Source organism: Aquarana catesbeiana, linkage group LG02 (genome assembly GCF_042186555.1).
Source record: "Aquarana catesbeiana isolate 2022-GZ linkage group LG02, ASM4218655v1, whole genome shotgun sequence".
Classification (NCBI taxonomy): domain Eukaryota; kingdom Metazoa; phylum Chordata; class Amphibia; order Anura; family Ranidae; genus Aquarana; species Aquarana catesbeiana.
The window spans coordinates 397,891,141-397,917,484 of NC_133325.1; the positions used below are offsets into that span (position 1 = coordinate 397,891,141).

At 39.9% G+C, this 26,344-nt stretch overlaps 1 protein-coding gene across 1 annotated transcript in view; it reads left to right on the forward strand.

The window, feature by feature from the left end:
* The window catches only part of TBX4 (T-box transcription factor 4), a 245,895-nt gene that overhangs the window by 170,981 nt on the left and 48,570 nt on the right, over positions 1-26,344 (forward strand). The window contains exon 5 of the mRNA XM_073617960.1: positions 11,043-11,190. Coding sequence (XP_073474061.1) covers positions 11,043-11,190 — 148 coding nt within the window. The remainder of the gene's footprint in view (positions 1-11,042; positions 11,191-26,344) is intronic.

Below are 26,344 nucleotides of genomic sequence, written 5' to 3' on the forward strand. Positions count from 1 at the left end.
CAGCACAGGGGATTTGTGTGTTTACACACACAAATCCTCATGCTGGCTCTCATGCATACGATCACGTGTGGCTGGCGGCGATCACGCCCACCGGCCACGCACATCGGGTCCCGCGCTGTGCAGCGGGCGTTTGCGCTTGCCTCCGGCGGTGCTCGCGCACCCTCTGGTTGCTCTCCTGGGCAAAGCCGTATATATACAGGATTTCACCCAGGAGAGCCATTCTGCTGCAGTATATCTGTGTGAGTCGGTCAGGAACAGGTTAAAATCTTCAAAATTTATTGGTTCTCCATAAAAGACACAGTGTCAGACAATAGATGTAAACGCGTTTCAGCCTTGTGGGCCTTGATCACTAAAATTTTCAAAGTGATTTCTTAGAAAAATGCATGGAGAGATGAAAGGATGGGTGAGTTTGCTTATTAAAAAATAATTAAGCACATGCCGACCGCACTATAGCCGAATGACGGCTACAGCACGGCCATCCAGTTCTGTGAGGGTGTCATATGACGCCATTGCTGATCACAGATTGAGGTAAAGAGCCAATCAGCAGCTCTTTACCACATGATCAGCTGTGTCCAATCACAGCTGATTGCGATGTAAACAGAAGCTGGTTATCGGCCTTGCTTTCCTTATGCAGTCAGCATGAGGAGAAGAGCGCTGATAACTGGGTTGAGTAAAGGCGACATGTACACTAATAATAAGGGCATTTACCAGTGTCCGGATTATCAGTGCAATCCCAACAGTGCCCACCAGTGCTGCTAATCTGTGCCCATTAGTGCTGTCGATCAGTGCCCATCAGTGCTGCCACTCAGTGCCCATTAGTGTCATCTATCAGCCCCGTCAGTGCCCATCAATGCTGCCTATCAGTGCTCATCAGTGCCACCCATCAGTGCCCATCAGTGCCTCTTCATTAGTGCCCATCAGTGCTGCATCAGTGCTGCCTCATCAGTGCCCATTAGTGCAGCCTATCATTGCTCATCAATGCCCATCGATGCTCATCAGCACGCACGTCACAGAAGGAGAAAAATTACTTGTTTGCAAAATATTATAACTACTAAGAAAGGGTTCTTTTTTTTCAGAATGTTCTGTCTTTTTTGTTTATTTAGCAAAAACATAAAAAACCCAGTTGTTTTTAAATACCACCAGAAAAAGCTCTATTTGTGTGAAAAAATATATAAAAATGTAATTTGGGTACAGTGTTGCATGACCGCGCAATTGTCATTCAAAATGTGACAGCGCTGAAAGCTGAAAATTGGCCTGGGCAGGAGGGGGGTAAAAGTGCCCAGTAGGCAAGTGGCTAAATAGTGTTTTTGGTTTGTGGTGCTCATAGATAGATAGATAGATAGATAGATAGATAGATAGATAGATAGATAGATAGATAGACAGACACAATTGTTTTCTCCGTTGTTACCTTGTATCATAATAACAAGGTAACAATAACACTTTGTAAATCATGTATTGGTTTGTTCCCTGACATCTAGTAGGTTAAAGTAGGCTGTAAATTAGGTGTCCCTTTATTACTTTGTTTCTAGTGGTGTTTTAAGGGATGTCATTTGTTCTCTGGTGTCATAACTAGGTTGTAAATCACTTTCTCTTTAATTACCTGCCATTGCCTTCATTGCCAAATTGTAAATAATCTTTTAATTAACCAAGGAAATGGCAGAAAAAATGATTGCACACCATTTATTTTATGATGTCTACTTGAAAAATATGCTGTTCTTGATAATATGCCCTTTTATTCGCTGTATTAAGTGAACACTCAAGGGCTACTCTGTTCTTTTCTAATGTGCCCCAATACCAACTGGCATTACATGCTCCCAGTATTTCAGGGATCATGTGACAAGGTGACTTGAAAAATACCAAAACCTATTTAGAGTTGTGATAATCTGTCCAGTAGTATATATCTTTTTTATATGTGGCATACAAAGTTGCAGAGGCTTTTTAATTCTCCTAGTTTGCATCACTCTGAAATTCGTCAAAGAAAGATGCAATTTAATATACTGTACCCTGGGGAAACATTTTCCAGAACATTATAATATGCTGTCTTATGTGTAGCCAAAAAGATGAAACGTTTTTTCCTTCAAACCTTGTTAAAGTAAACTGGGCACAATCCTGGACAGTTCCATTTAGAGCATATCATTAAAAAAGCATAAGTAGAAGTTATGCTCACTTTGATTTACCATTAGGTAGAGTAGGCCAGTGCCTACAGTTGGCATAACTAATGAGGTAGATTCTTCTTTTATAGTTATTATCAGCCATTTAATTCCCCATCATCAGCAGAAGCAGTAATTTCATATAAGTTTACTTACACACTGTCACAATATTCTAAGCCAAGTTAGAACCAATAATTATTTTCTGCAAATAAGGTGAACCTATCAGAGGGGGGTTTGGGGCACCAAATTGTGTGTGCTTGCACACTCCACCTATCAAAATCTGGCTTGCAAGTATGTGGCAAGTTTGCTTTAAATCTTTTTGCTACTGGCCAACCACTTGAGTTCCAGGTGACATTACAGTAGGGATGGGAAGAAAACTATATTTCTAAGCACTGTTTTGAAACAGTATTGGGGCTCAGTGAAATTAAGCCTTGGAAGCTGGCAGCCAAGGACCAGCAATAAGTTCAGGGGCTGAATCAATCAGCTTTTGGGCTTCTGACCATTCTACAGCGTGTCCAAGTACCCTGTAGAAGAAAGTATACATATAAAAACAGATCATCTTAATCTTGGGGAAATGTTCCAGTGTTTTCAACCAAGGAATTTTTACACCTCACCAAATAAGCTTGCATATCTTTACCAGGACTCCATTGCATTTGAAATCTTGTACACAGGTCTGTCTTTAACGTGGGACAAAACAAGCAGCTGCCCTGGGCCCTGTTATTGTTGTGATGCCCAAAGCAGCTGCCCCCTGAGTCCGTGCTGCCTGCAAAAGCTGTGAGTGAGGGTGTGGACATCGGGAAACACTGAGAGGAGGAGCTGCGGGCACTTCAAGTGGAATGGGTGGAAAACTGTGGAAAACTTTGAGTGAGGGCGTGGGAGTTGGGACACACTGTGAGGATATTGATTAACCACTTGAGCCCCGGACCATTATGCTGCCTAAGGACCAGAGGTCTTTTTCCAATTTGGCACTGCGTCGTTTTAACTGCTAATTGCGCGGTCATGCAATGCTGTACCCAAACGAAATTTGCGTCCTTTTCTTCCCACAAATAGAGCTTTCTTTTGATGGTATTTGATCACCTCTGCAGTTTTTATTTTTTGCGCTATAAACGGAAAAAGACCGAAAATTTTGAAAAAAAATGATATTTTCTACTTTTTGTTATAAAAAAAATTCAATAAACTAAATTTTAGTCATACATTTAGGCCAAAATGTATTCGGCCACATGTCTTTGGTAAAAAAAATGTCAATAAGCATATATTTATTGGTTTGCGCAAAAGTTATAGCGTCTACAAACTAGGGTACATTTTCTGTAATTTACACAGCTTTTAGTTTATGACTGCCTATGTCATTTCTTGAGGTGCTAAAATGGCAGGGCAGTACAAACCCCCCCCCAAATGACCCCATTTTGGAAAGTAGACACCCCAAGCTATTTGCTGAGAGGCATGGTGAGTATTTTGCAGCTCTCATTTGTTTTTGAAAATGAAGAAAGACAAGAAAAAACTTTTTGTTTTTTCTTTTTTCAATTTTCAAAACTTTGTGACAAAAAGTGAGGTCTGCAAAATACTCACTATACCTCTCAGCAAATAGCTTTGGGTGTCTACTTTCCAAAATGGGGTCATTTGGGGGGGTTTTGTGCCACCTGGGCTTTCCATGGCCTCCGAAACTGTGATAGGCAGTGAAGAGTGAAATCAAAAATTCACGCCCTTAGAAAGCCTGAAGGCGGTGCTTGGTTTTCGGGGTCCCGTACGCGGCTAGGCTCCCAAAAAGTCTCACACATGTGGTATCCCCGTACTCAAGAGAAGCAGCAGAATGTATTTTGGGGTGTAATTTCACATATTCCCATGGCATGTTTGAGCAATATATCATTTAGTGACAACTTTGTGCAAAAAAAAAAAAAAAAATTTGTCTCTTTCCCGCAACTTGTGTCGCAATATAAAATATTCCATGGACTCGACATGCCTCTCAGCAAATAGCTTGGGGTGTCTACTTTCCAAAATGGGGTCATTTGGGGGGGTTTTGAACTGTCCTGGCATTTTATGCACAACATTTAGAAGCTTATGTCACACATCACCAACTCTTCTAACCACTTGAAGACAAAGCCCTTTCTGACACTCATTGTTTACATGAAAAAGTTATTTTTTTTTGCAAAAAAATTACTTTGAACCCCCAAACATTATATATTTTTTTAAAGCAAATGCCCTACAGATTAAAATGGTGGGTGTTTCATTTTTTTTTTTCACACAGTATTTGCGCAGCGATTTTTCAAACGCATTTTTTGGGGAAAAAACACACTTTTTTAAATTTTAATGCACTAAAACACACTATATTGCCCAAATGTTTGATGAAATAAAAAAGATGATCTTAGGCCGAGTACATGGATACCAAACATGACATGCTTTAAAATTGCTTACAAACGTGCAGTGGCAACAAAATAAATACATTTTTAAAAGCCTTTAAAAGCCTTTACAGGTTACCACTTTAGATTTACAGAGGAGGTCTACTGCAAAAATTACTGCCCTCGATCTGACCTTCACGGTGATACCTCACATGCATGGTGCAATTGCTGTTTACGTTTGACGACAGACCGCCGCTTGCGTTCGCCTTAGCGCGAGAGCAGGGGGCGACAGGGGTGCTTTTTTTTTTTTTTTTTTTTTTTTTTCTTTATTATTTTTTTTCTTTTTTATCTTATTTTTAAACTGTTCCTTTAATTGTTTTTTTTTTTTTAATCATTTTTATTGTTATCTCGGGGAATGTAAATATCCCCTATGATAGCAATAGGTAGTGACAGGTACTCTTTTTTGAAAAAATTGGGGTCTATTAGACCCTAGATCTCTCCTCTGCCCTCAAAGCATCTGATGACACCAAGATCGGTGTGATAAAATGCTTCCCCAATTTCCCAATGGCGCTATTTACATCCGGCGAAATCTAAGTCATAAAATGCTCGTAGCTTCCGGTTTCTTAGGCCATAGAGATGTTTGGAGCCACTCTGGTCTCTGATCAGCTCTATGGTCAGCTGGCTGAATCACCGGCTGCATTCTCAGGTTCCCTGTTGAGACAGGAGAGCCAGAGAAAAACACGGAAGACGGTGGGGGGGGCATTCCCTCCCACGGCTTGTAAAAGCAGTCTAGAGGCTAATTAGCCACTAGGATTGCTTTTACATGAAAGCCGACCGCTGGCTGAAAAGAATGATACCAAGATGATACCTAAACCTGCAGGCATCATTCTGGTATAACCATTCAAAGTCGTGAATGGCGTACCTGAAGACAAAAAAATGGTTAACAATAAAGCACAGTAAACGGTAAAGTATAAAAAATTGCATACCTGAAAAGCAAACATGATAAAACATAATAACAATAAAACATTGCAGAATAGAATACAGTAAAAAAGAGCAGAACAAGAGAGAGAGAATAGAGAGAGAGAGAACAATAAAACGACAACTATTTTTTTTTATTTTATATTTTTTTTTTTTTTTTTACACTTTTTTTGTAACTAACTTTTATAACGGTAACCGGTTCCAGGTTCGGGTCTCTCAAAATGCGATGGCATCTTGGGAGACCCTGTGAAAGTGTGCCTAGTCTGTGCAATGCTGTACCCTACGCTAATACTCAACTAATGAATGGTAGCGTTCAAAACATTCACCAATGCAAAGACCAGGATTGTCAGGACAGGAGGGACAATAATAGAGGGTGTCACGCCTATATTCGCGCTTGCTGCAGACACAACATCTTTTTTGGGGGTTCGTTGGGTAGGGGTACTCGGGAGGACATAAAGAAAATGCCTCTCATGCAGCCGACTGCATTTGGTTGGGGATGTGAATGGGGGAAGTACGGGCCCTGCAGAAGCGGTGGGTTCCCAATTAGGATTGGCGAATGCAGCAGGAAGGGCACTATGGGCACGACGGGCCTGTGTTTGTCTTCTTGGTGGCAGCGGGACACTACTTGTGCTTGCCACCTCACCAGCTTGAACTGCACTTATGGGACTCGCCACGTCACCAAGTGTTACTGCAGTGCTGGTTTGACTACGACCGGGGTGTACTAGGCCACTGGTGCTTGCCAGTTCAATAAAAAGCTACCCAAAAAACTGTTAGCGATCGCAGGGATCAGGCCTGACTCTGCGAATGCTGCAGTTATGCGTTAAGTGTTTTGTAAGTGACAGTGATCGATCGATACTGCACTTGGGTGGGCTGGGCCGGGCGGAGGGGCAAAATGCAGGTGCTAGCAGGTATCTGGGCTGATCCCGCTAACACTGCGTTTTTGGGAACCCTAAACTGCTGGGGACGCCAGTATAGATCTGATCGGATCAGATATTGATCCGTTCAGATACTATACCACTAAGGGAGGTGTACGGTGCGTGCGTGGGTGTTAGCGGTACTGGCGCTAATCTGACGCTGCTTGGGGCTGGTGCTTGCCAGTTCACCAAAATACTACCAAAAAAACTGTTAGCGATCGCAGGGATCAGGCCTGACTCTGCGAACGCTGCAGTTATGCATTTAGTGTTTTGTAAGTGTCAGTGATCGATCGATACTGCACTTGGGTGGGCTGGGCTGGGCCGGGCGGAGGGGCAAAACGCAGGTGCTAGCAGGTATCTGGGCTGATCCCGCTAACACTGCGTTTTTGGGAACCCTAAACTGCTGGGGACGCTAGTATAGATCTGATTGGATCAGATATTGATCCGATCAGATACTATACCACTAAGGGAGCTGTACGGTGCGTGCGTGGGTGTTAGCGCTACTGGCGCTAACCTGACGCTGCCTGGGGCTGGTGCTTGCCAGTTCACCAAAATGCTACCAAAAAAACTGTTAGCGATCGCAGGGATCAGGCCTGACTCTGCGAACGCTGCAGTTATGCGTTTAGTGTTTTGTAAGTGACAGTGATCGATCGATACTGCACTTGGGCTGGGCCGGGCGGAGGGGCAAAACGCAGGTGCTAGCAGGTATCTGGGCTGATCCCGCTAACACTGTGTTTTTGGGAACCCTAAACTGCTGGGGACGCTAGTATAGATCTGATAAGATCAGATATTGATCCGTACAGATACTATACCACTGAGGGAGGCGTATGCTGCGTGCGTGGGTGTTAGCGGTACTGGCGCTAATCTGACGCTGCCTGGGGCGACGCATATCACCGCCGGGCGATCAGGGGGCTAAACCTTTATTCGGTAATAAACGGCGGGTGCCCTGACACTATAAAAATTAAACAAACTAACCAGCGTCACCCGTAACAGTTATACGGTGATCAGTGGTGAAAGGGTTAACTGGGGGCCATCAAGGGGTTAAAACATTTATACGGTAGTATATGGGGGTCCCTGTCGCTATAAAACGCTGACGGCGAACCTAAATATTTAGGTCCCTAACTAGCGTCACCAGCGACACTAATACAGCGATCAGAAAAATTATCGCTTAGCGACACTGGTGACAGGGGGTGATCAAGGGGTTAAAACTTTATTAGGGGGGGTTAGGGGGGTATCCTAGACCTACAGGGGGGTAATACTAACTGTCCCAACACTGTAACTGTCACAAACTGACACCAATGCAGTAATCAGAAAAAAAAAAAAAAAAAAACTGCTGGTGTCAGTTTGTGACGGGGGGGGGGTGATTGGGGGGGGATCGGGGGGCGATCGGGGGGGGATCGGGGTGTTTTGTGTGCCTGGCATGTTCTACTGTGTGTGTGTAGTGTTGTGCACTCACATACCTGTCTTCTCTCCTCGGGCCGGAACGGAAATTACCGAGCCGAGGAGAGATGACATCATTTCCTTTGCTGCTGTTTAGCATACAGCAGCAAGGGAATGATGTGATTGGCCGGCGGCGATCGCGAGGGGGGGGCCACGAACGGATGGCCTCCCCCTCATCTCCGATCGCCGTGGGACAAAAGACGACCGCCTCAGGGAACACCGGGGGGGGGGGTCCGATCGGACCCCCCACCCGCGGAAGGCAAATCACGTATATGTACGTGATTTTGCCTGTCCGTGCCACCTTGCCTACGTAAATCAGCGTGAGGCGGTCGTCAAGTGGTTAATAAAAAAAGTGCAATAACTTTATCACTCTCTACTGACCCCCAACTCCACCAGGTAAATAATTGCTTAGCAGAGTACAGGTACACAGCTCAGTTTACAACTAAGAAGGGGATGATCCAAGTATACTCAAGTCCTACGCAACTCTTTTTATCAATTTTCCATCTGTAATAGCAATTCTTCATATTGAACACATCACTGCTATATAAATGCTTCAGCTTGGATAAATACAGGGAATTGCACAATAAGATCAGGGTGTATGCCATTCATTTACAGTGAATAGTTAGAATAAGCACAGCAAATAAATCTCTAACTTCAGTCTTAGCAAACATAATTCATGTTGCTTCTCAAAAGAAACAGGCTTAAATACATTTAGAATACAATGGTCATTCCAGTATGAGAATTGCTTTTGTTAGCAAACAATTGCAAGTGCAAATCACACACCTACACATCAGGCAACTAACTATACATTTAGACATAGCTGGTATTTCTTGAGAGTTTGGTACTTCCTGATCTTTATTTATGTCCATTAATCCTATTTAGTTGATGCATTAATTCAGCCATGATGTGTTTTATATGAAGAATTACTATTAAAGATGGATGGTTTAAATTTGACATAGACGTACTTATCAAACATGTTTAGTTAAATATTGCTTAACATTGATTTACCAAAACTTGTTTAATCATGGTACTGCTAGTTGTGTACCACTCATGCTCTGTAAATTCTTTAAAAAACCTTTATAATGAAAACTTTTTTATAACAAAAAAAGAGACTGTTTAATGATTTAAAGCCAGCAGCTCATTAAAATTGACAACCCACTTTAGGCTGGGTTCACACATATGCGAAATGGATGCAGCTTACACTGCATCCAATTCGCAGAACTTTTGAAAATATGTTCTTTTCAATGGGTCTGGTTCACATATGTGCGTTGCATCCGCACTGCACAAAAAACATGTGCAATTTCTAGGCAGTGCGGTGCTAATTGCAGGCACATAATCTTCAATGGGAACGCATCTGATTCGCAGATGTATGTAGTTCTGAACAGGAATTCTCTCCCCCTCCTCCCACACCTCCGATCCCCCCCCACCCCCTCGGTCAGCAGATCCGCAGCTACAATGGAGGGGAACCGCTGAATCATTTTTATCTTCGCAGGGAAACCGGAGCTGCAATTTGCACCGCACATATGTGAACCCAGCCTCAGAGAAAGCTTGCCCAATCCAATTGTTTACAGGAACATTACTACATTGATAAGTCCCTCCACAACCCTGACTAAGCCTGCTTGAGCAGAAAGTCAGTTAAGCCAGGATTGATTTTTCTGTCCAATTTCTTTTGTTTCCCATGAGACAGCTGATATTAACAAACAAGTTCACCAGCTACAAAGTTGCATGCTTGTAAAATATTTTTTCATTGGAAAGACGGTAGCTGGATAACACATGGTTAGCTGGCCCCGATCTAGTGCCCCTAGAAAGTTTTACTTTTAAATGAAAGTTAATAATTTTTTTAAATATCTCACCCTTACTTTGGATGAGTTAGTTTTAAAGAATGTATTAGCTAGCCATACACAGCTCGAATTATGACCAAATCCTGCTTAATCAGTTACAATTTAAACAGTGGATGGCCCAATCTGCACTACCTCAATCTGAAAATTGAAGAATCCTGGTAGAACAGTGGCTGCCACCAATCAGATGCAGTCACTGTTTGGGTTATCTTACAGGCACAGAAATAGCGGTTGTCGAAATACAATAGGGTACTCTATTGATTTCTCTTACAGCCCACTGGGAAGAATAAGAGAAATAATAAGCCATGGTTTTAATCTTCTATAGGCATGCCGATTGTACCCAGGTTGATCTATCCATTGACTTGGGTACAACCAGCATGTCGGATTTTTAAATGTGATTATTGACAGCAGCTACAGCCGCTAACAATAATCACTGTGTTCTCCTGGCAGGGACACCTCTCTGTGCCCCTGAGAACACAATAGCTCCATTGGAGGGATTCCCCCATCAACACTGAATGTAATGATGGGGGAATCAAGTGATTTTCTTTCCTGCAACCCATGGTAAGTTGTCCTGTGATAGATAACAAGCTGAGGGTTGTAAATAAACTCAAAACCTCATCTGTGAGTATAGTAGTAGTAGAATGAGCTTAGCTCTTTTCTGGAACATTTCTTTGAGATAATCATCAAAACCTAAAGATGAGTAATACGTTTGTTTCAGTTGGAAAAGCTTAATACCTATGCAAATTTGATTGCAAAGATAATTCAAAGAACACATGCAATGTCCCCTAGCAGCTGATTGTATTTTATTTCATCAGTGAGAACACTGAAAGGCAATTACTGGTTGTCCTGTATGAGTTACTGCTAATTGCACATTACTGTTTGCTCTATTAAAGAAGTTCCTTCTTTTAGCTAAATAATGGAAAAGCTTGTCAACATAGATGCAGATATAAGTTCAAGTCCAGCACATCTGGTCATTTGTTGCAATATGTTCAATGACCACCTAAGAATTAGGGCAATATAGCTAATGTCTTACATAATGTATATAATGGGAAAAATATCCAGAAACCTGTTATTTGGGAAATTTAATTTTCTGTCTGATTTGTTGGTGTCCAGTATTATGCTATCTCAAATTTTTATAAACTAGGAATCTTATGATATAATAATACACAATCCCTGCTCAGGATAAGCTGTCCAAAGTGTCTTCCTCTTGGACTTCTGAGCATTACAACATTTTTTCACAGCTGTGATTTAAGCATACTGAGTTCTAATGAACTTCATTCAAATGCACTAAAAAATGACAATTATAGCATTTTCATGTAGGCCAACTTGTTTTTGTGTTTAGTTGCCTTTTAAATCCTTATAATGTAGGCAACCTTTTTCTGTTTACAGGATGGTGGCTGGAAAAGCAGAGCCTGCAATGCCTGGAAGACTATATGTGCATCCAGATTCCCCAGCAACCGGAGCTCATTGGATGCGACAGCTGGTGTCATTTCAAAAATTAAAGCTGACCAACAACCATCTTGATCCCTTTGGACATGTAAGATTAAATCAATTTTTAATGTGATTGATAAAACATTGTAGAGTGACAAATTACTCTCAGACTATACCATTTATTATAGTATTTACCAACTATATTCTAGTATATGCACATCTAAAAATTATAAAGCATGTTATGCAGTGTTCATTTTTATCTTCAAAACAGTAAAGTTTTGGGAAAGTTTGTGTTTTTCCAATGTACTGTTTTAAATGTTATCTGACAACCTGTCTCAATTCTCTTTGTATAATTTATTTTGTTACAAAGATGGGTTTTTTATGTAGGTGAAAATATAGAGTTAAGATTTTTTTTACATACAGTAAAAAGATGAAAATCTTAACTCCCTTTTTCTTACACTTGCAGTACTATGTAAACTTGAGAAGTTCCTGTTTTGAAAATCCTAGTTGTTTAACTGTTATGGTGATATAATGGCTTCAATATATTTTGAGTCACTGACCTGACACAAGTATGCAGATGATGATTTCTAATTTTTCTCTGACTACACTTGCTGTGTGCTTCTTACAGGTCATTGACTAAGAAAGTAGAAAGCAAAGGACAGACAAGCAACTAATATATTCAGAAATGGGTCTTATTATTAAAAATATTGTGTAGACACATATCTATTGCATCTCAAGTAAGCTATATCAGACATTAGGCTGAGGCTACAATGAGGCTGCATGTAGGAGCAGACACCCAGAGCTTGGACCAAGTTCCAAATGTTGTCTGAGAAGGGAAGCCTCAACCATCGGGAATGGCAAGGTCCGTAATCCAAAGTGAGAATGAATGTAATGGAAGGAAGTGGCCCCGAATAAGCGAGCAGAGACACCGGAGGTGCAGTATCTGAAGATTTGAGAAAAAGGCAATGTCATCTTGGAGACCCTATGCTTACTGGCATTGAGGACTCTGGCAAAATGCCACCTGAGGACTTCCTGTCCACCGGTGATGCACTTCCTGATTATCGGTAACACACTTCTTGTCTGTTATTGCACCTTCTGGTGTTTCTGCTGGCTTGTTTGCGGCCACTTCCTTCCATCACATTTATTCTCACTTTGGATTGTGGACCTTGCCATACCTGCTGGTCGAGTTATTCACAGGTGTACCTTCTATTTACAGTCCCACCGTGATAGAGATGCTGCCCATTCGCTGCACACCACGGAAACCATAGTAAGTGCATTAATATTTGCATTAACATTGTCATTATTTATGGACTGTGGACTTTTTCATTTTGGTCAATTTGTACTGATTCAATATGCATTGTGTGCATAAGTGCATTTTTGGACATTTCTTGCAACTGGACATTCTGTTACGTCAATATATTACCACCACTACAGTATACTCATGGCTCAGACATGCAGATGAGCACTTATGTGGCATTGGATCATGTGGCAGTGGCTCAAGTTCAATGCAGCCAGTGCAATTCATAAGGACATTGCCAGTATATTTGCACTGGGTATATGTGTTGTTTGTTTGGTTTTTCCTATCCTCATGTCGAAGTTTCTGGTAGCAGGACTATTGGGATTAAGTTGAACATTGGATTCACAGGTTTAGCACCTTGGTTTAATTGCTATGTTTCTAATGGCCAACCACCACCCACCAAAATATATTCAACTAATGTGAATAAATTCACATTAGTTGAAAAAAAAATTGGATATTAAATTCAGGTGAAGAGCTTTATTTTTAAATTCTCTACAAAAAGTGGATTTAAGGCATTGATTTTTCATAGGTTTTTATTGTTTCTGTGTCCCCCTAGGGGGACAAGGAGTGAGGGAAATCCAAATTTTTGAAGGGAAATATCTGGAACTGGACACAGAAGGCATACAAAAACCTGACTATGTTTTAACTATTCCATACTCACTTTGGCCTACTCAAACTATGAAGACATAAGCAATTGCAAACAGCCAAATTCAACTGCAATGGCAAGACACAGACTTGCTGTCAAAGAGCAGGGTTTATGTTTGATCAGAGCCACTAATTGGTTGGATGTGAATATTATTTCAATACTATATTTGGCATTGTTCATAGGACTTAGTGCCAAGGCTGTATTTAGTTGCCAGCAGTAGAAAGGAGTCCAGATCTGCTGAAAAGTATGACATAGCTTTGCCTGTCAGATTAGGTTATGTGTTAGGCCCCCTTAAGGCTAAAGTTCTGTTCCTTGTGTTTCTGGCAACCAGCCTGTCTATCTTGGTCTGTTGTCTTGGTTTATATAAGGATAGATGGGTAATACTAAGCGGGGAGTCATAGAGAGAAGTGCAACCCAAGGAGTGTGTGGCTGGAGATCAAAATGGGCTATAAACTATGCTGTGACATGAGCTGTGAGTACCTTTGAATACATGAACAACCCTTAAGGATGGGAGAGTTAGGAAGATAGACTACTTTTGGACTAATTTAGCACCTGACTACTGCTAAAGAGTGATGTTCTGCATCGACTCCAATAGATTGTTTTGCCATCTAGTTAAAGAAGATAAGAGCATTTTTCATTCATTTATTCTTTTATTTATAGCAGAACCCCACCCAAAAGGGGAAGTTTTGCTTGTCTATCTCTTCCCCCCTTTAGGTTTTGGCATTTTGCTTTTTTTGGAGGGGAGTTCTGACAGGTATCCAGTCCCACTTCCTGTCACCAGCGGCAATCTGAGCGGGAATTTTGACCCCCACTCTGTCCCCCACAGCCTCCTGGGACACATCAAAGGTCCCAAAAAGCTGTGGGACCATTCACAAAGCGCAGCCGACTTCCCAAAGTAAACGTGCTGGACCCAAAGATGGCTGAAGAGCCAGCTCGGGTAAGGACAGTGCTAGATCCCTGGACAGGTAAGTGTCCTATTATTAAAAATCAGCAGCTACAGTATTTTTAGCTGCTGACTTTTTATTTCTAGGGTGAAGAACCGCTTTAAGTAAAGATTCTTTTTTTTTTCTTTTTTATCTAAAGCCAACTGGACTTTCTATTTTGGGCTGGGGAAGAGAGTGTATGGTGTGTTCCACACTGGTGTGGGGACTGTTGTATAGTAAGGGCTAGTAAAATCGGATCTCCACTTTGACCTAAAAGGGGGTAAAGTGAGTGCAAAGGATTTCACTCATAGGCTATGCCTGGGTATATTAAACATGGGATACCTGATATATTTATAATATATAACTGTTTGTTTGTCAGTGTCCAGAAGCAAAACTTTGGGTATTTTTCAAGGATTCTCAGTACTATATTTAAGGCTATAAGAATTGCTGGTTATTTGTTTTGCCTGCATAACTGTCATTCTGTATTTGGTTTTGCATTATGTTCAGTTTGTGTTAATTGCAGAAAATAAATTATTCTTTTGTTTTTGGTCGCAATCTTTTACCACACTGAATTGTACAACATTTTCTGCTACCCTATTCTAGGTATGATGTTATTACATTCTGTTGTACTATATTACTGATGCCTAATGTGTATTTAGACATGGCACAGGGCATGCCATGATTAACAGTGGGAGTGTGTAAGAGGGTGTTAGGCACCCTTAAGGCTAAGTCCTGCCACTTGGGTTCATGGCAACCAGCCTGTTTATCTTTGTCCCTTGTTCTAGGTATATAATGATAGGTGGGTGTTGCTAAGCAAAGTATAATAAGGAGGAGTATGCTGCTGGAGATCTCCTATCACAATGGGATATAAATCATGCTGCATATTGAGCTGTGATATTCTGTACCACCTTGAAAGGAATGTTTTTCCACCTAATTGGAGAAGAATATTTTTAATCTTCATTTATCTTTTGCCTATTGCTGTTTTTTTTTGGAGTGAAGACTAAAGCTAGCCATACACTGTTAGATATCTTTCATTCAGTCTGTAAGCTGGACAAAAAATATCTAACAGATTCCATTATCCAAACTATAGGCAAGGCCAAAAGGGAGTTTAGAAGGATGATGGGGTAATATTTAACTAGCATGATTACAAAAGATGATAAATCGCCTTTAGCTATACATTTTAGAGATTTCCATGACTCTTCTCCTAAGGGTTTGAGGTGCAGTGCCATTTTTCAACTGCGCATGTCTGAGAGAAGGGGGGATCGAGAGAGAGTGCAATTGCAGAAGGTGGCAAGATGGATATTTATGCTGAACACTATGAGACCCATGGGAATAAATCATGAATTGTTCTTACAGTGTTTCAGTGTTTGGTCAAGCTTGCCTCTTCATGTCCATGTTCTCTTCCCCCTCACTTTCTGTCAAAGGGTGTTTTTCTTTTGTTTCTTTCTTGTTCTCCTCTTTTCTATTCTCATTTTCCCCTCCTTGTTAATTTGTGAGGTCTTGCCTGTTTAGCCCCCTCCTTTTCCAAAACTGCCATTATCGGTGGTTGGAATTAATCATATGAGAAGTTTTCTCTGAGGTTTGATTAATTCCGGTGGAGGATGTATATGAGACATGGGTATGTGCCTAGTGGTATGGGCTACTTAATTGAGCGGGTATGGTAATAGCCCCGGGCTTTGTTTAAATACTGGATTAACTTAGCCCTTTCCATCTAGGAAGCCCTGGTCTGGACGTGGCAGAATGCATAGGTCATGGCCCCCTTGGACTCCCTCCCCCTGGTTGCTGGCGTGCATTCCAGCCAGACTTGGCCATTCCATCTTGACTGTGACATGCAGCTTCCCCCAAGCTGTGGTTTGCAGCCTCTCCACCCACAGCCTTACATTCCACAATAGGAGTGTCTTTCAGCAGGAGACCATGGCTACAATACAAGCATTGGGTAAGGCACTGCATGTGTCTAATTGTATGAGGAATGCCAGGACCACTTTTTTGTTTAGTATATGTTGCCATGGGGGCACTTAGCAGAGAGGAGGAGCCCAGAGTGTTGGCGGGGGACCCCAGAAGAGGAGGATCCAAGCTGCTGTGTGCAAAACCATTGCACAGAGCAGGTAAGTATACCATGTTTGTTATTTAATTTATTTTTTTTATTTTATTTAGCATCACTTTAAGCCACCAGCATCTATCCCTAACAAAAATAGAACCTGATTCAAAAAGTACCAAACTCTTTAAAAACTGTATTTCTGAATAGCTAGCCACTGCTTGGCCAACACATTTCTAACTGGTTCTATTGATTTTAGGATTAAAAGATGTCAGACGAGAGGATGCTGACAGGGCACCCTTGGCTTTGGTCAGTTTATCACAAACTGGACACAATTCACTCAGTGTATGGCCAGCGTAAGTTTCATTGGGGGGCAGGGACTGGTATGAATCAATCTTCATACTGTTCAAAAATATAGAACTTTAAGAAAAACAATTACATATTCCAACAAAATATTCAATTTTATCTAACACAGTCACCAAATACTCTTCTAGGTATTTCTAGTCTACATAATTCATATTCAGGCAGAAAAGACATCAACAATTAACAAATACATTTCACAAATCTTCTTTACGCCTTTCCACCTCCTCCAGTGTAGGAGCATGCATATCTCTAGGATTTACATCAGGGAGTCTTATCTTACAGATAGGCATGTGTCCAGTATAAATGTTGACATTGTAGAATGGTCTGAGGATGAAGGGTGAAGATCAAGACAATTTATTTGCATTCAATGCAATAATTGCTTCCTTTTTACTTGTTTTTGAAAGAGATTTAAATGTAGGCCTTGTAGAAAGTCAAAATACTATATCTGCGAAAAGCTAAAAATAAAAAAAGATCGTATGTTAGAAGGTTCAAGCTGCCCTGAGTGACATGACTGAGCAATAAGGCAGGCTCTCATGTACAAAAATAAAACCCACTGATATTCACCTTTCTGGCACTCCCCCAGCATCTAGACTAATGCCTTGTTGTGTAGGAGATTAAAAAGAGTTAACTACCTCCTTCTCATGAGACAGTACTTGGGATTGGCTATTGGCTGCTCTGGCCCAAACACTGCATCCTGGCAGGCGGTCACAAGATGACTGTTTACTAAGATGCAGTGAAGCAGTGGGGGAAGATCTGCAAAGGATCTGCAAAGGAAAGCATTAGTGGGTGAGGCATTCTTCTTACAAGAGATTAGAACAAGGTGACAGATAAAATTTAAAAGGAAACCTGATATAGACCTGATATACTAAACCCAGATAAGAAAATGTAGAGTAGGCCATGCAATTGCTGAACCCTACTTTTAAAAATGCTGGCTGCCTTGCTGATTTGCCCATCCAAAGGCTTTAAGGTAATACTAAATCCTAGTTTAAAAAAAGAGAAATCGTATTCGTATTCTGTATTGATTATAAAAAGTACCTTCTATTGTCCCAAGCTCTCCAAAATGTATTTTCTTTTTCTTTGCTGCGGAGATCCAACTTCTTGTTAGAGTGTGGCTATGTTTGTTCTCCATGGTCGCACTGTATATAGGAACGTAACCACCCTCTCTTGGGATCTGGGGTGCTGAGTCCAGGTATGCTAACAGCCAGAGTCACCTGTATGCAGAGCAGAGAGTGGATTAATCACTGTGTGTAACCAGATGGCGAGATGCAATATCACTGGGGCTGGTGAGCTGCTGCTATGGGAATTTACTATCTGCTCTTAGAGAGAGAGACCTTGAGGTACTGACCATACAGCCATCTAGTAACCTTAATTCTGCCCCTTTACAACTGCTACACAGAGACATGTACCTCTTATTCTAACAGGTACCACTCAGGGGACATTGCACCATATCCTAGCCATTCTCCTGGAGTGCACACCAGGAGAATAGTTATAGTATTAGTATTCACATTGCAGGTAATACTTACATGCACTGATTTTTGCTGACTTTGCTGATTGATGTGTTGATTCCAGTCTAGTCGTACAGAAGTCTATTCTAAGTTATTTTGGCATTGTGACTATACTGTCTAGTGGACTGTGTCTGAACCTATCTTCTGTATGCTCATTTGTGCTCAAACCACCATATATTCTAACCCATTCCAATACATTGAGTTAATTTGCCACTAAATGGGTTTGTGTCTATTTCCTGGTTCTAATTCACAGCCCAATTAAAGGTATCCACACATTTGTTACTATAAGTGCTTGCAGTAACTTTCACTCAACCAGATGTGTCAGAGGGACTGAGGTGGTTATTGGAGCTGAGGCGCAAAACAAAGAGCCCAATTACCATGTGGCTCCTTTGGGGGTAGTGCTACACATGCATCATCCCGGAAGTAAAATCCCCAATAGATTACATGCCAGTAGCCTCAAAAGCACATGTGCAGAGCTGATCAGCCTAGTACACTGCCTGCTGGAGGAGTGTTCATCACTCCCATCCACTAAGGTAACTCTGCTGCAATAAGCAAAACTCCTCATATAGTATAAGTGATTCACCAGCACCTTTCTTTGCTACCACTATATGCACAAAACTGATTATTTAAATATGAGCTTGTAAACTGTAGTGGACCTTTCAGTACAAATAAATATAAATTACAATTCACTCTATTACTCTGTTCATCGACTCATTTATCTTCCTCTGAGCATTTTAAATTTTCATTCTCTATAGTTATGACCAAATGAGAGATATACAAGTCTATAGATAGATAGATAGATAGATAGATGTAGATATATATCTATATATATTACACTGATTAAAGTGGTGTTCTGGCCGAAATTATACTTTTTAAATAAAAATACCCCTATAATACACAAGCTTAATGTATTCTAGTAAAGTTAGTCTGTAAACTAAGGTCTGTTTTGTTAGTTTATAGCAGTAGTTTGTTATTTTATAAACTTACAGCAGGCCGTGGCCATCTTAAGTGTGGGCATCTGAAGCCAGACTGTATTTCTTCCTGGATCTCATCCTTGCAGATCTCGCACATGCTCAGTGCAGCACAAGCAGTGTAATAGGTTTCAGGTCAGGTTTCCATAGCAATGGCAGTTTCAGAGGGTTGACGCCCAACATGCTCAGTGCAGCACAAGCAGTGTAATAGGTTTCAGGTCAGGTTTCCATAGCAACGGCAGTTTCAGAGAAAGTTGCTGCCCCTTCCCAGAAGGCATTGCAAACAGGAAATGATGCGATGGGCCGCGGCCAGGGAGGAGGAAGTGAAAAATGAATACAGCAGATATACAGTAGGTGCTGAGAAAAAAAATAAAAAAATATCCAATTTGTTTACAGTGCGCAGTTTAGTGAGGGATGCTGAAGAGTTGTAAAAGTGGGTGGAACTCCGCTTTAAATTGGCATCTTTTACACAGGGCAACTCCACTTTCGTGGGAAGAAAATAAAGAATAAAAATGTATCTAACATATACAGTTGCTACACAAGCCATATTGACATTGTACAGTATGTCATAAAAAAATGATGATCTTTCCTTTGCAATCTTCAGCACTGTGATTTTTCTGTATATTATGACAATCAACTTGTATGTCTCTTTTCATTCTCTATTATAAAATTATATTTAGTTACACATCATTTTTATAGTTTAATCTGCTTTTATTGAAAAATATTTTACAATGGTATTATCCTACCCACCAGTCACAATACAAGACAACAAAACAAAGCAAAAAAAAGTATACACAATCAACATTACTTATGAACAACATTGTAGGTAGCCATCGATCAAAATCAAATTCCAAAATTTGAAAAACTTTGGCATCCTTGGATAAAACAACAGTTCCTGTCAAACTTCAATGACTCTGTCCTGTTGCCATGGTAACAGATTAAATGACTTACAGAGACACCCATTCTAAGGCTTCAAAGAGAACTAAAAAGAATAATAAACTGACGAGCGGGACAACCTTGTGGACCATACCTCTACCTTTCAACCCTTTTTCTTCTTTTTCTTTCCTTTTCTCCACCTTACGATTAAAGCTCATTATCAGAATTTATTTGACCTATATACACTCTACTTGTAAACAATATGTATAGTAGGTATAAATCATTTAAATACCTACAAAAGTAACTAAGGAAATGATATATATCTTTAATTTAGGTTTACGTAAACCCAATGTTTAATATTTGAAATTTCATGATATTTACCTATATAAACCCTACTGTAAAACAATGAGCTTACTTTATAGATCCTTGTAAACTTACTTTATGTATCTTTATAACATTGTATACTCAATAAACTTCTTTTGACAAGGAACAACATTGTAAAAAAACAAAATAAGGGAAGGGGTGACAAAAACATATGGGAAGATAGGAAGATAGGAGAATGAAAAATGGGGATTAATAAGGATTACAAATAAGAATAAAAATAAAAGTAAAAATTAAAGCATTTTTAAAACCATTTTTGTGATTTCCTCAGATCTAATTGTACACAGAAAACATAAATTCAATTATTTTTACAACATTTAATCTCTTATTAACCACTATGTTATTATTATTACTATTACTTCTACAGCAACAATGAATTTCATTACCATTATTATTTTTATTATCTTTGTTTTTTATTTTGTTTTTTATTATTCATATGTTCCTTTATTATTTATTTGGTATTCAATGATACCTCAAAAGGATCTGGTTTTAGTTCAGAAACCAGAAGTTACTGTTCAGCACTGACTTCTTACAATAATCTTGCAGTTAGTAATTTTTTTTCATGATGCTAGTAGTTTGCTACTTTTCTTATGATTGTACCTATATATTCTTATTGTTCAGGAATCTCATTAATGTAATTGACCAAATATGGTCGTGTCCATATATGGTCAATGGCATCCCCTGGAGACCCCGGACTCTGGGTATATTGCAGCAGCTGGAAACTGGAGATGGCATTCAGTGGGTTGGCAGGTGTCAGGTATCATGATTCAGGTGGATCTGCATCACTGGATGACCTGATTGTGGATTTTCATTGTGGGACTTTTTTTTTTTAAGGACTTGTCAAAAAGTTTTTGTGTGTATTTATCATTGACTTTTTGTGTAAATGAGCATTGGTACCCTTTTCCCCCTTACTCATTCATGCAGACGATCAGTGTCTAGGGGCACTCTTATTTTTAAAGGGGCTTCCAGATTCTGATAAGTTCCCTGCCCACAGACCCCCTCTCAGCCACAGGGCCAGGATTGTGGGGAAGGCCAAGGCACCCCCCCTTTAAAATCCATACCAAACCTAAAGGGGCCTGGTATAGATTTTTGGGTGGGGGTGGGGGGGCTCACACTGTTTGTTTACATTCACCTATCAGTTGAAATCCCTGGCTAACAGCTTAATATGCCAGGTGGGGATGAGTCACTGGTTGTAATTTCCTGCTCCCTAGCAACAATGGAAACAATGACAATGCTAAATTATTCACTTCGCACTACAGATAGTGGTTTGTTCAGCCGCACTTATTTGTTCGGCCATTCACACAGGATTCTCCATAGACTTTACACAGTGCAGATATCTCCCTCATATTATTTCCCCTGCTAGTGGAATGTTCTTAGTTTATAGCATTAGGCTATTTTCTCTGTTGGTGAATGTTATCCCACATGGTTGAATGTTCTTATAGCTTTTTTTCTCTTAGAATTGAATGTTAGGGAATGTTACATTTGCCCTGTCAAAGGCAACGAAGAAACTTTTACACACATGTTGCAAACATTACATATATCACGTATTATGCTTGCATGAATGTTGAGACATTTGCAAAGCAATTTTTTTATAAATAGGCCCCCGTGTGTTGTACACTTGTCCTGATAAAGTGGCTACCAAAGGGCCACAAAACATATTTATGGTGTGTTTTTCCTGATTTTATGATCAATGAAGTATTACAATTGGAAGTACATTTTTTCCATACAGGCGCTTAATTGAACAAGTTGAAGTTGGAAGATGATTGGCTTACATGCGACATGCAACTGCACCAGAGTTTGCACTCTCCAGTTTTAGTAAATCAACCCCTAAAGCCGCATACACACGGGCGGACTTTTCGACGGAACTGGTCCAACTGACTTTCCGACGGACTTTCAATGGACTTTTGACGGACTTCCGACTGACTTTTTAATGAACGGACTTGCCTACACACGATCACACCAAAGTCCGATGGATTTGTATGTGATGACGTACACCGGACTAAAATAAGGAACTTGATAGCCAGTAGCCAATAGCTGCCCTAGCGTCAGTTTTTGTCCGTCGGACTAGCATACAGACGAGCTGATTTCTGGGTCCGGTCCGTCCGTCAGATTTTCGACTGGAAAAGTCCGCTGAAGTTCCGATGAAGCCCACACATGATTGGATTGTCCGCCGGACTCGGTCCGTCGGACCAGTCCGGTCGAAAAGTCCGACCGTGTGTACGTTGCATCAGTGTTCTTCACATGCCTTCTAGAATTTAATTTGCTGGATTTTTGTGCATTACAGTTTGCTGTAGTGCATTTTAATAAAAAAAATCTCTAGTAGAATTTGTATAAGAACCAGTTAAGATTTCTAAACTCTTATCTGGTACAGTAATTAAGGTCAAGAATGCCAAGAATTTCATTCTGCAGTTTCCCCCTAAGGAAACAGGTGAAGAATCTACAGTTTAAAAATAATATGTCAGCCCACTGTGGCATTAGAGGGATATAAAAAAAATAAGTATTGACCATTTCAGGTACCAAAAAATAAAATTAGAGCTGCCTGCTTTTTATAGCATGATAAAAGTATAAAGGAAACAATGCAGTAAGTGCAGTTCCATAGAGGCTATTCCTTGCTTGAGCAAAAGAACAGTTTAGGAATCTTTTCTTTTAAAACTATACAGGTAGTAATAAGCAAATAATAAAACCACCAAAAACTGAACTTTAAATATGCCTATGGAGAACTAAAGACAGTTCAAAATTGTGTAAAAAAAATACAAAAAAATGTATTGAATTACTTTATTTATTTCAGGTACTTATCTAGCGCCATCAATTTACGCAGCACTTTACATTGTACATTCACATCAGTCCCTACCCTCAAGGAGCTTACAATCTAAGGTCCCTAACTCACATTCATACATACTAGGGACAATTTAGACAGGATCCAATTACATACCAGCATGTCTTTGGAGTGTGGGAGGAAACCAGAGTACCCGGAGGAAACCCATGCAGGCACAGGGAGAACATGTAAACTTCAGGCAGGTAGTGTCATGGTTGGGATTTGAACCGGTGACCCTTCTTACTGCTAGGCGAAAGTGCTATCCACTACACCACTTTGCCGCCCAGATTACATATTAAAAGACATGTAAATATCACATAGTATATACCATACATTGAGTATAGGTGTAGAGCTAGTATGTGGCTTGAATACATTCAGTCAATGATTTTGTTAGTATTGGCCTATGTGTTTCAGGGGAGCCCTTGCTTCTTCAGGATCTCAGAAATCATAGGCAGTATTTAGCTCTAACTGTAAATGTGGCTAGTAAGAATCAAGAATGGTATAAACCCATGATAAAATTGAGGGAAAGAAAGAGGAAGATCTCCAAAGAGGAATTGTGCCTACCGGCCCATGGGGCACATGCAATGTCCCTATGTGTAGAGTAATAGGTTGTGATGGTAGAGGTAAATGTAATATAAAGTGTCCATGGTTGTCATATATATGGGCAGGGTTGTAAGAGATGGAATCCAAAAGACCCAATATTTAGATAATGCATTCAAAAAACCACCATCTTCCATCAAATATCCCCAAATATAGGAGACCGATTCACAGAGCATTCGCTCCACCTGTATACATGAGGGGTCAACAGGCAGTCCCCGAGACAACAGGAAGTGAGAGGAAATCTACTCCTAGGAAGGCAAATTCACTCCTGTGAGAGTTATCATGGGGAAAAGGTGTCTCAACTGAAGCTTTATCACCAATCCTTGTTTCCACAACAGCCCCACATTTTCAAAATCCAACTGTCACAGGGACAGAAAGTGAGGTGAAATCTTCTGAGCAGGGGCAGACAGTAAAACAAATGTTACAGGGGTGTTAATCCTTCCATATGCTATGCAAAAAAGCTTAAAATTATTTTTTTGGGCTGGAGCTACACTTAAAAAATGTAACCTGGGCACTACCTGTATGCTCTGTTTGATTTGTCTCAATTTTACATTGGCAGAGAAATCCTAAACATTAAAGGAATTTCTAAATATGTTTAAAATGAATCTGTGGCATACACCTCAAATGTTCTTAAGCTCCTACTGGGTACTTTACTTATTACTCTTATAATAAGTCTAAATAACTCTTATTAATAAGTATTATGCCAATTCTATAAACCACAGTATATAGTAGGTGGTGCCATAATTACTGCAGGTGCTTATGTAACTAACTTTGGGGTCACTTGGGTTGAGCTTGGCTTTAATGTCCAGACTTCCACTGTAATGGCTTGTCCACACAAGTCTATTCTATATTTGTAAACCCCCCCAAAGACCCCTACTGTAAAAACGAGTGACTTGTGTGTTATAAACACCAGCTTACCAAAAAATTGATGGCTGCACCTACATTTTCTGATGATGTAACTTCCAATCCAGTTCTGTAGTTTAAAGTGTATTCACCTGGAAAGAGTCATATACATTTAAAAATAATTAAGTTAAAACATGTGGAATAATACTGCATCAGTAAGTATCATTGTAATTATATTATGCAATTAGTTTAATATTATTTGTATAAATGTAATATTTTGTGTCTATTTACATTTCTCTGAAATATATACTGTATATATTTTTAATACATTTTAACCTACTTTGACAACTATAGTTTGTTCTAGTATTTGACCCCTTCTTTTATGTGGCTTCAACTGCACTTTGACTGACCTTTAAAGACCAGAAATTTAAGCATGAGCTGTTTCTTCCAGTAACATCATGAATCTAGGAGTTGTTATAGTAAGGGCACATAGTTCATAGGCTCCTCGGAAATGAGGTTGTATGACCTAATAGTGTACATCACAGGACTGCTAATACCGGTATATATTTAAAAAATCAATTATTCATTTGGCTTTATAATGAAGAAGACAGGTTGCATTCTTATATTGTATGTGGTATTTATGTTACATAAAAGATACTTTTCAAAGTGCAGGTTTTGTTCGAGCTATTTTGCAATTTTTTTATATTTTGACTTGGTGGAATAAAGAGCTCTCCTGATGGTCTATTAAAACATCATTTGCTACAAATCTGGTTTTCACATTATAATGCATCTTTTTCTTTTTCACTCAATTCCATTCTTATATTTCTAATGACTTTTGGCTAGACCACGAGCATCAACCTTCAGTCTCTCTATGCAGCTGCTCAAATCCATTTCTTGGCTTTGTGTAAAGTAAATCTGCAAGGCTAAGGTGGGGGGGGGGGGTTGGAGTGGGGGTAGGCTCATCAACTTGCAGTCTTAAAGAAAGGAAATGATTAATAAATCACTGCAGATATTTATGTGGTAAATGTGGCTTTTATGCATAAGGTGAGGTTATTACATGATTTGTGCTCCATGATGTGAGAGACTTTTGCCTGCTGGCCTACATAAACCCACAGAGGACTACCCTCTAACCTTCTGCTCCTCACCTATTACAGTCATATCATAGTGACATTTGCTTTTAGAGAACAAAGGCCCATAGTTTTAAAACAGATGATGTAGAAGGCTAGCTGAAAAAGCTGCTAAGGATGTGATCTCTTACCACAACACTTAGACAGATCAGCTGTGGGCTGTGCAAAAGCAGCATTATTTTATACAATAAAACTTCACAATGATATATTTAAAGTGTATGTATAACCAAAATCTTTTTTTTTTTTCAGTTTTAAAAACTGTAGGGATGTGTTGGAACCCTTTTTCAGGTTTTCGGTTTATAGTGCCTTTTTGTGTCGTGATGGGTAGATTTACTCACTCTGTTTGTCCTGATGACCATTGTCAGTGAGATAGAAAATGATGGGAAATCAAAATATTTACAGTTGTCCCCAGAACAGGAGATAAAAGCTAAAGTTCCAATGAGGACACTTGTTCCTGTGACAACTGCCTAAGATGAGATTTCCCCACTCATTGGAGAGTTTTAAAGCTTCCATTCTCTATCCCAAGTTAAGATAAAAACAAACTTTTGAATAATTATATTAACTTTGACTCTTAATTTTAATACTACACTGATAGCTGATCTTATTAAAAGAAACATGGAATTGGTGACCTTTCCTTCTGAAAATACTAATATTCTGGCTATGACTTTTTGCTTCAATATTTAAGTCATTGACTTAGAACAGGTATGTAGATAAGTACTTCCGACTTTAGTCTTACATTCCCAATATGCAGGCTTGTTTTAGATGAGTAACTGAAAGTATTAAAGCCATTACTTGAGAGCAATACAGCCAGAGTTTTTAGAAGGAGATTGGAAATACCCTTTCTAAGTTGCATAGATGGTAATAGCAGTAAGTCCAGA